Consider the following 11,160-nt stretch of genomic DNA (forward strand, 5'->3'; position numbering starts at 1 on the left):
TTAGCAGCTGATCTCTACATGCCAGTAATTTCTTACATTTATTATCAAGCCATGGCAAGGAATTCCCTTTTCTTTTCTTTTGACTCTGCTTCCTAACAAAGGGTGCCATAATCCCTGACTGACATGTGAAAAGAATCACAGCTGTTATGTACTCTCTCACAGGTGAAGACTTTGGTCATGATCTTTCAGAGCTATAGTTTATTTTCTTAATTCTTTGGGAGTATTTTTTAGCAGGATGTAGTTCTAGGAAGGATTTGGTATTATTGAACCGTTAAAGATGGCATTGTGGTCTGATAGTCCAGTCGGGAGGTTACGGGTCTTAGTGATGCTTTCAGGTTTATTTGTTAAGATGTAAATTCCTGTTTGGAACAATTAATTATTATCTGTTGGGTTTTTCCATCAATTAAGATTAAGATTATAGTGGTCTGTGATCTGTTTGAGATTTTTCCTTTTTCTCATCCCAAGTTACATTAAAATCACCCATGATAATTATCTTTATTAAAATCGCAGTGGTTGAGAAGGTCTTTCAGTTAATCATAAAAATCAACCTTGGCTGAGGGTTGTTGATACAAGCAGCTGTTCACGCCAACACATTCAGTTATGACCTTGCTTGGCCATATGATTTCATTGCATTTTATGGTGTTCTTAACATACAATGTTCTTAACATACATATTTTGCAAAAACAAACATATTCAAAAGCAGGAACTGAAGCTTACATAAGTGATTTTATCATAACATTTCATAGATTCATAGGTTGTTCATTATTATTAATGAAAACTGCTTGTAATTCAGGATTGTCCTGAATTTTTCAGAACGTCTGGTCACCCTACTGAAAATTTACACAATGGAGCTTTCTCCCAGAAGCAGAGGGAAGCCAGCCATCCCCTATTTCCTCAGACTGTCTTCCTCATTGACGACTGACTGCACACAGCTCATGAGGTGAAGGGCCAACAGTGAGGCCCAGTGGTGGTGTCAGATCCAGTTCATCCTCTGTGATTCCAGGTGGAGGAGTGAAACGAAAGCGCTGGAGGAGGGAAGTGAAGAAGAGAAAGAGCTCCATCTTAGCCAGACTCTCTTCGAGACACATTCGGGAACCTGCAAGAACGAAGAGACGAAACAAATGAATCCTGTCTTCAAAATTGTACATAAGATATCTGTGAAATGAGAAAAATCTGATGAAGTTGTTGTACCTGCAGAAAAGGGCATGAAGGCGTCTCTTTTGATAAATTTACCATCCTCATCCAGGAAGTGTGAAGGGTTGAAAGTGTGTGGGCTCTTCCATTCGCTCTCATCATACAGGACAGAAGTAAGCAGAGGAAACACAGTAGTCCCCTGTCGGCAAAAGAAGAGAAGTTTTATCTATAAAGTTTTAGAATAAAACTTTTGCAAGTTCTTTGTCGATAAATACTGAAACAGATGTGAACATCCAACCTCTTTGATAAAGTAGCCCTGGAAGGTGACGTCTCTACTGGTTTTGTGAGGAATACCCATGGGAACAATGTTGGCCAGTCTCTGTGTCTCATGGATGACAGCATCAGTGTATGGCAGGTTTTTTTTTTTTTAACATTTTTTTAGAGGAATTATCACTCTGTATTTCTTAAGGACCTACGTGATGTCATTTGTTATTTTTGTATATCGCATATTTGTATATTTTTTGTTAGTTATTTCCTGTTTTAGTTTGAGGTTCTTGCCTTCCATCTCCTTTCTGGCTTAAGTTCTTGTCTTTGTCTTTTTCCCTCTGCTTTTTGATCACTAGTTGTTTTTACCTGCCCTGATTAGTTTCCCACCGTACATATTTAGTCATGTGTCTGACTCTGTCCCCTCCTTAGTTGCCAGACTGGGCAATGAAGAGAGGTCTCTTGATGGCTCATGTTATTGTATTGTTTTTTGACCTTTAAAAATATGAAACCATAAAAAGACAATTAAAACAATTAAAACATCATAATACATGGTATTCAAAGTTATCACTTGTAACCAGGGCACCAAGGAAATGAGACTTTGGTCTCATGGGTTTTCCCTGGTTCAAATAATAAATAAATGAAATGCACACCTTCATGCTCTTCAAATACTCGGATCAGATGGCGGCATTCCTCCAAGATTTTATCCTCAGCTACTCTTTTGCCCATCCCAAAGTCTCTCAGGGTGGTGAGGGCAAAACGTCTCATCTCTTTCCATGTTTCTCCATTTGCAAACAGAATCCCTATTAAACAATGACATGCAAGTTAAAATTAAGGTGCACTCCTCATATATGTTAATATATGATTCAGTTATTCACCTAAATATAACCAATAAAGAACTAAAAGACTGAACATTGAAATCGATAATAAAAACACCATTATATGACAAATACAATTATTATTTGTGATTTTGCTTTTGCTGTAATTGTTCATTTTTATTATCTGGGTTAGTGCTGACACGTAAAAAATACTGTATATTTTAAAGATTTTGTAAAGGGAAGACATACCATGACCTTTAGTGAAGTCGTAAAATACAGGGGTGATATCTCGATCTCCGAAAAACTTGTGCATTGCTGACCAGAGCTTCTTTGACTGCCTTGTATCCAGCCAGGACCACCACTTTATTGGTTCCAAAGTACACAGTAAAAACAGATCCATATTTCTTTGAAAGCTGCGGGATGAGGGTTATTACAGGGACAAGAGTCATAACAAAGAACTTTAAATGTGTTCCACATACATTTATTTCAGGATAAGAGTGTGAAACTCACCTCACAGAGGGTTTTGTGGGGTCTCTTGAGATCAAGCTGCAACAGGTTGCCAAGCAGTGGAAGAGGCCTCAGTCCTGGAGGCTCCTTCCATGTTTTCGAGGAGTTGAAGCCACTGGAAACAAGATAGAGAACAAGCAGGAGAACAACAGCCCCCAGCAGAGTGGTGGAACTGGAGGAGATGAAGAAAACAAAATCCTCTATAAGAGACATTTGTTCTGCTGTTGATAATGTCCTGTTGACTCTTAAATGGACACCACTCTGAATAACTTGTACTGCTCTGGTAAATAATTAATGATGATTTCTCTGCCAATTTGTGCTCTGGTTGTTATGGGTTCAGGAATAGTCGGGGTTGGACCCAAATGCAGACCATGCAGACAGACAGGAGCAGTTCAAAAGAGATTTACTAAACAAAAGATCAACAAAAGCTTACATGAATAACTCAGAAGAGTCCTCAATCCAGGCAGGATTGAAAAAAAAAAAAAATCCATACAGGGGGGAACCGAAACACACAAGCAAACAGAAAACCAGGAGCACACTAGGACAAAGCCAAACCAACGAGAGAGTAAGGACACAGGGTTAAATACACTTGGGAAAGGGAGGATAAGGCACCAAGGTCTTGCCAACTTGTGTTCCTACCAAAGAAACATGAGTGTCAGGATGTGGTACACTAAACAAGAGTGAGTTTGTTTTCAACCAGTACAACTAGTCAAGCTTGTGTTTATCTTTATCAAGACCTTGTTTGTAGCATTTGAGCTCATCTTAGGATCAAACTCATCATGTGTGAATAGTGATTCTGTGGCTCCTGAGTCCAGAAAAGTGGTGTTGTTACCGTGTATTGTAATCATTAGCTTTGACATTTGTTTGTAAGCCTTGTGTGAATATTTAGCATAAAGCTCAACAACTCTCTCTTCGCCCATTTTCTGTGTAGACTCAAGATGTTTAGTGGCCTGCTCTGTGACTATCTGTACGTCGCATGGTGCGTGTTAGTGTTCTCATGCTTCTGATGTGTAGGCTGATCTGTTGTTTCTGTCCCTGCATCAAATCTAGATGATTCCGTCCCTGTCCTCAGTTCCTCTGCTAGTCAATCAGCCTGGTTGTCATTGTGAGGGCAGGTCTTTGCCCAGTGTCCCATTTTTCCACACTTGAAGCAGGCATCAGCTCCCCCACTGCCTCTCCCCCATGGCATAACCCAGTACCAAATACTATCAAGACTTCCCCACTTAAACAGTACCTGCAATCAATCCTTTTGGTAACCGGATCTTAAAATAAAATAAAATAAAATAAAATGAAATATTTGCATGGTTTTCTCACAGCCAGTCTCTGTAAGTGTTCATCATAAATAAGAAGCTGTATTTTAGGTATTTCACATACAAAAATAAAAGCTCTAAAATATTTAGTTACAAATTACATTTTTTTTTTCTGCCAAGCAAAGTATAACAAAATAACAAAATACCCCAAAGCAATTATGTACACATTTTAAATACATCTAATTGAAATACCACCCACCTCTAGCAGAAGTGTGCCTTCAGCTGGTCTCAATAAAAGGCCACTCTAAAATCTTGAAAAAAGACATTTATTAGGTACTACGGGCCTCACATGACTCGTACTATAGAGCATCAAGGACAGTGTGTCATGCAGACCATGCAAGAACTGTTTCCAGGAAGTGTAAAGAGCATTAGAATAATAACAAAAAAGAGTAAGATAAAAACCCCGCTGCAGTGGCTCACAGTGGCTTTGACAAATAAATACATGGAAATGAATAATGAATGAATGAAAAATGTATTTTCATTCATCATTGTTGTAGGCCTGAAGTGATTCTGTCATTCTCTAATTGTAAAAATCGGTTCCCCTATACACAGATTTTTAAAAAGGTTAGTAAAACAGAGAATTTAATCATTGCAGCTCCAGACTAAGGTTGTCAAAAGTATCCAAGTATGGCTACTTTTGCACATTTTTAAAAACAACACAATACTTACATTTCATGATATCAAAAGAACCAAAGCTACATTAAAAAAGTGTTCATTCAAGGCCTCAGCTCAGTCGTAAAATGTAAAAGTAGTTTTTTTAATTCAACAGTTTTGTTACACTGGAGCTTAATGTCTTACAGATTGGCTGGTTGGTCTGTCATCATATGCTTTAGGCCTTTTTTAAGGTCAGTTGTGTTTTGTTTGACTCTCAAATACCAACTTTGATGCTTTTAAGGGTAAAATATGTATATTTTTCCCCACTTATCCTGTCATGCAAATAAATTCAAGAAAGATCTGAAGTGCCACTTGGAAAGAACGAGACCAGGCTCTGGTATTTGCTTCCATTTGCATAGAGCATTATTTAATTTAAAAAGAATAGCGATACATACAGTTGACAAGGTCAGTTTCATGGTACAGTACAGTACACAATTACAATGATGTAAATTCCCTTTTTTTTTTTAAATATGATACACTGTGTTTCAGCATAACGCAATCCTTCAATATCAGCAGCACAAACCTTTTCATTGTTCCTCAATCTACGTATCTAACATTGCAATCCATTCAAGTCATACGTGTAATGAGACATAAATTGTGCAAATACACAAACAAATGTAACGAAAGTCAAAATTAAGAGGTTAAATCCTTTAAAGATCAACAAGCCACATATCCATGTCTTTCTGGAATGTCAGTCTTTTTTTTTCCTCACACACATGTCTGGTGACGTGATGAAAGCGCCGTAAATCATATGAAGCTTGATTAATGTGAGTGCTTTTTGCTTTCGTGTAAGAGGGTAAATACATTCATCTCACTTATGTGAAGTCAGAGTGATTTTTTTCTGGAATGTCATCTGCACACCAGTTCATCCCAGATTATAATATTGATCTTTAACATGGATGAAAAGGAGACTGAGAATTTATTTCTATTTTTTATGAGGGGGGGGGGGGGCTTCAAATGTTATTCAATATATTCCTGCATAATAAACAAATCTTCTTCTTTAAAGTACAAACAAGGCTTGGAGAATGTGATTAGCTGGGCAGGCTCTGAATGAGGTCCATGTCGTAGCACATCCCAATGAAAGAGGAACAAACATCGCGCTGATCATTCTTCCTCAGAACAAGGCATCTGTTTGTATGCAGAGGACTCAAAAGTTATGTTTGACTGTCCACACCATTGCTGGGCCTTTTTATTGCATTTCCTGGCGTTCCCTGAAGGTGCCGCTCCACACGAACGATGACACAGCAGTAAAGTTTATCCACTGCACAATAACAATCTCTTGGTTTTAATATTTAAGGACTATCATAGCACTGTTTAAGTATAGTCTGGATTAATTCAGGGATCCTAAGTTGCCATACTCTCTCTCTCTCTCTCTCACAAACACACACACTCACACATGCACACATCTTTTACACATTCACATACACAGGTGTACTGTGTGAAATGGAGAGCTGCAAGATGACAGAAAATAAATGTACAAAAACACCTTGGAGGTCATTGCAGTCTTACTGTTCTAGGTCCAGATCAATCACATGCTGTCTGATACAACTTGAAGACCTCCCATTTAACTGCATCACACATGATTTATATCTAGATATGATGGCTGGATATCCACATGGTGACACACTGTTGCTGTAACTTGTTTGGCAGCAAAAACAGAACTGTAAAAAATGGAGGCATTAAAGCACTAAATGTATTCAGACTGGACTAAATGTACTCTGAGGATTAACCCTCAATAAGGACGGTCTTCTAGTAATCGCTAGCAGCTCTCTGCTCTCTCAGCATCATGCACTCTGTAAATCGTATTCTACGCATGCATTCATTAATGTGCCCAAAACAGTCTTTAAATGAGTAAATGTTCTGCTCTGGTCTGAATGAGTAAAGTGGTTTTAAGTACCATGAACACGTCACATTATTTACATCTGGCAACAACATCAAGAGGCTCTTAAGGATAACCAGGCATTTTGTATAGGGCAATATAAAGAAACAAGAACCCTCATTAGTTAGATAAGGCGCAAAAGGTGTGCAACGATTTCATAAATGTATCAAATGGAGTGGTTCATTCTCTGATCACAAAAAAAGCACAAATTCTTGGAAACATAATCAAGTAATAAAATAAAATCATAAATAACAAAAAAGACAAGCTGTACACACAAAGAAACCCTGTCACACACACAACTGACCCTCCATAAGTCCCGCCCCTTTTTGCTCTGTGCTCCAATAACAGTTTAGCCAGCTTGGTACCCAGAAGCTCTGTCAACTTTCTCTTCTCCTGTTCTTAGATATGCTATGTGCGAGGCTCATCTATGTTGAAAAGAAACACATGTAGTCACATCTGAAGTTAAGCTAATGTAAGCAAAATGCTAACTAACTACTGATGTAGATTAGCTGGCTAGCTAGTTAGCTAGCATTTTGATAACATTAGCCATCAGATAACCTTTTTAAAATATCCTTTATCGATTTGTAGTCCCTAAACAGTAGTTACGTCTCAATAGGATAGAAACAGAGGTATCAAACAGCTTTATAGGTCCCCTCCCATCCCATAATCCCAGCATCCCAACAAATAATCATCAAAATTAAGGAAGAACAATAATAATAGTAACAGTAAGACATTTGGTTAAGAACTTCAAATAATGGAAAGAGAAATAACAGAGATAAATTAAATAAGTTTAGAAAAAACATAGCTAAGACATGACTAGATAAACAATTGATGTAGATTATCTAACTAGTTAGCTAACATTTTCCTACAAAGCACAAATTCTAGCTAACTAGCCAGCTAATATTGATGTAGAATAGTAGGTAGCCAGGATTTTGTTGACATAAGCTGTCTTAAGATGTGACTTTTACAAGTGCAACAGCAATGTCATTTAAACATTTTCAAAATTAGGTTTTCTTTTAAACTTAGACGAGTCTCGCACATAACAGGAAACAGGAAAGGAGAACAGTGACCGAGGTTCCAGCAGGTACCAAGCCTGCTCAACTGTTATTGGAGCACAGAGCAAAAAAGGACGGGAGCCTGGAAGTGTCATTTCAGAGTAGTGGTAGTATCTAGTGAGTGCTATCATTATTTTCCTCACTAAACAAGGTGCAGTACACACGTCGTAATCCCAATTCTCCTACTTTCTCGTCACACAACAACAACAATAACAACGGCTTGAATGACCCAACAAAGACACACCAACGTGATACAGTAGTAGAAATGCTGAAGTTGGATGTTTGGCGACTGGCCCAGTATGTGTGTGTGTGTGTGTGTGTGTGTGTATGTGTGTGTGTGTGGTTAAGGTAAAAATGGAGCTGGAGATACACCACCCTCTGCTCCAGCCTGTGTACACATCTGCTGTGTAACTGAGGCAAGTCTATGTACGCAGGTCCAACACACACACGCACGCTGTAGAAGATGGACAATGGATGGACGGACTCCTTGCTCCACTTACTTCCTCCCAGTCTCCGTGCAGTGCTGGAACTGAGCAAAGCTGAGGAACACCTGCTCCAGTGATATCTGGCTCACACAGTAGTCTTCGATGCGGTATTTCTCTTTGGCTGCCTCCAAAGTGCCAAACACCTGAGTGCAAGTGAACAAGGAGGAAGAGCACAAATTCAAGCACTTCTCAAGCTTTTTCAAGGTGCATTTTCAAATTTTTCCAGCACCTTACAGCTGTGGTAAACTAGGTCTATGTATTTACATATTTTATATATATAGTATATATACTCAAAATGATTATTTCATTTCTTCATCAGATTAAATCAGATGTTATTGTGCTATAAACAACCAAAATTAGGTTTGGTGACAAATTAAAGGAAAACATGTTTCGTGTTTCTAAATGTGTCATCTTTTAAGGCTCAAGTAGAGTCATCTTCATTTTGTGCGAAATACAACAGCAATTAGGTTCTCCAGTTCTCAAGAGTGGGTGACTTAAAATAGTTACATTACTAATAAAAGTTTTAACAGGGTATCTACAAATCTGGAACCCATTTCATTTAAAAAAAGTAATCTCCTGAACACTGTTTAAGATTACTGTGCAGTATTGTGTCCACTGGAGGGAGCTCTTACACAGCAAAAGTGCAAAGATGTATCTCTGTAAAATCAGTTACCTGAGCCCAGGTAAGTGTTTTGTCAGTCAGATGATAGTGCACCATTCCCTGGTGCTCATCCTTAAGTTGACTTCCTGTTGTGTGAGAAATTTCACATCGTTAGATTTGTTTTCATGTTCTTTCACAGTTGCACATCACTTCAACAGCAAGAGCACAAAACAATCCTGAAAGTTCACAGAGAACTAAGGTTGTTTTTAGTTATCAGCACATAAAACACAATTACAGTTATGGCCTTATTTTTATGGTTACTCTTGTGGTAAACACACTTTTTACACACTGTGTGTCTCTGACCTGGAAAAGTGCTTTCAATGAAGTCTTTAAATAGCTGCAGGTCACTGTCTTCCAGCTCAGCCTCTATGTGAACTTTAGCCAGCAGGGTGTAGCCACTGCCAAACTTGCTCTTCAGGTGTTGGGGACTCCCGAGGCACTTGAACTGACCGTTGACCATCACCGCCAGCCTGGTACACAGGGCCTCACACTCCTCCATACTGGTGAGGGAACATAACAGAGAAACGAGCGGAAGGCGTAAGCATCCGCACTTCTTCTGCTTTTCATGTTTACAATATATATTGTAATAAAGCTGCCTTTTACTTGAGTCAAACGAACAGTACCACATTGTAAAAAATACTCCTTTACAAGCAAAAACATTACTTTAGTAAAAGTACATTAATACTGGCAATAAAACATAACTGCAGTTGTTATGCAAAAACCTGTCCATTTTACCTATGTATGTCGACATACTTTACTACTTTATATATGGCAGGTAGTTTCATCTATAATAATGCATTTTTAAGCACATAATAAGTGTTGATTTCCAGTAGGGGAATATAACTAAGTCCATTTACCCAAGTAATGTACTTAAGTGGTCTTTGAGGTCCTTTGCTTAACTTGAATATTGTCACTGTAGGCTACTTAATACTTTTAACTTTACAGTTTAAAATTTTAGCAAAATACAGAAGCAATGCATGTAAGTAATGTAGTGAAGTAGAGGTATAAAGTAGCAGAAAATTAAAATACTCAAGTATCAGTTCCTCAAATGTGCCTGTTAACGCACCACTCCTGATACCCAACAGATAGTATAAAGCTCACCTATGAGAAGTGATGATTATGGCCTTTCCAGATTCCCGCGTGCGTGTAACAGCATCCCACAGCAGCCTCCTGGCCACAGGGTCCATCCCGGTCGAAGGCTCGTCCAGGAAGATGACCGGAGGCCCACCGATCAGAGCTATGCCCGCACTCAGCTTCCGCTTGTTACCACCACTGCATATGTTGACGGTGACACATTATCATCACACTTGCTCAACAGAAAAAGAGCATTATTCAGGCTAATGTGTGAACTATATGGCAGAAAGGAATGAGACGGGTACCTGTAGCTGCGGACCAGTTTATCAGCATGAGGCTCCAGCAGCAGCGACCTCAGGACATTCTCCACGCAGCCAGACACATACTTCTCTGGTATTCCTCTGAGCCTGGCGTACATACTCAGAGTTTCTCTTCCTGTCATGTGATCCAACACGGCGTCAAACTGAGGACAGTACCCAATGCGCTGCTGCACCTGCAATCCAGAGATAAACATCCTCTTTCAAATCCTGGCCTTTTGAAAGCAGTGCAGTCAACTTAAGTCCAAACTACTGAAATCTATTTAATTAAATGTCCTTTCCTTCCTCCTCCCACCGCTCTCACCTTTTTAATGTCCCTCAGGATGCTGTATCCATCAATGTAGGCGTCCCCAGAGGTAACGCTCTCATCACCTGTCAGCATCTTAAAGGTTGTGGTCTTGCCGGCTCCATTGAAGCCCAGGAGGCCGAAACACTCCCCCTTCCCGACTGCTAGAGACAGCCTGTCCACAGCCAGAAGATTCTGCCCGCTGCTGTACACCTGAGAGGGGGAGATAACGGTGGGTCTGTGCTGACTTGTTATATCTCAAAGAGACACACACATTTCAACACTGAGGGTCTCTATCTCAGTCTTACAAATGCGTACAAGGGAAGGAGACTCCTGTGCTTCATACCTTGCTGAGCTCCTGCAGTATGAGCGGGCTACCAACCATAGACTCTACTACTGGCTGGCACTCCAGGACCCTCTTCCTCTCTTCGGCCACGTCCCTGTCCTCTGGAAGCAGGGCTGCATCCTCTATTAGAGGTAACTGACACACACATATGCATGATAGAAAATATCAACAACAGAAAGGAAGGCACTGACCCCATGTCACAGTGAAAGAGGTGATGTCACAGATCTCAGCAAGAGCACATGTCAACGGGTATTTTAAAGGGACAGTTCACCCAAAAATCTAAAATATATATTTGCTAGAGATATCAGCGGTAGAGATGTCTTCTTTCTCTTGCATATAAGTTAACATAAAGGCAATCGGCTTGAGGGGC

The 11,160-nt window shown here is 39.5% G+C and overlaps 1 protein-coding gene and 1 pseudogene across 2 annotated transcripts in view; both read right to left on the reverse strand.

The window, feature by feature from the left end:
- Positions 1-431: 431 nt before the first annotated feature.
- LOC146309506 (cytochrome P450 2K1-like) lies at positions 432-3,290 on the reverse strand (annotated as a pseudogene). Its single transcript, XR_014772431.1, has 6 exons — positions 2,727-3,290; positions 2,466-2,629; positions 1,970-2,201; positions 1,433-1,553; positions 1,192-1,333; positions 432-1,096 (listed from the first exon to the last, which is right to left on the reverse strand). The product of XR_014772431.1 is annotated as a cytochrome P450 2K1-like (transcript).
- Positions 3,291-7,970: 4,680 nt separating this feature from the next.
- abca3b (ATP-binding cassette, sub-family A (ABC1), member 3b) overlaps positions 7,971-11,160 on the reverse strand; it is a 36,361-nt gene continuing 33,171 nt past the window's right edge. Inside the window, exons 25-31 of the mRNA XM_084743473.1 lie at positions 10,791-10,925; positions 10,463-10,657; positions 10,147-10,334; positions 9,869-10,039; positions 9,071-9,267; positions 8,780-8,853; positions 7,971-8,249 (exon numbers count right to left, since the gene is read on the reverse strand). Coding sequence (XP_084599599.1) covers positions 8,118-8,249; positions 8,780-8,853; positions 9,071-9,267; positions 9,869-10,039; positions 10,147-10,334; positions 10,463-10,657; positions 10,791-10,925 — 1,092 coding nt within the window. The 3' untranslated portion in view covers positions 7,971-8,117. The remainder of the gene's footprint in view (positions 8,250-8,779; positions 8,854-9,070; positions 9,268-9,868; positions 10,040-10,146; positions 10,335-10,462; positions 10,658-10,790; positions 10,926-11,160) is intronic.

Source organism: Lutjanus erythropterus, chromosome 19, assembly GCF_056507025.1.
Source record: "Lutjanus erythropterus isolate fLutEry1 chromosome 19, fLutEry1.hap2, whole genome shotgun sequence".
NCBI lineage: Eukaryota > Metazoa > Chordata > Actinopteri > Lutjaniformes > Lutjanidae > Lutjanus > Lutjanus erythropterus.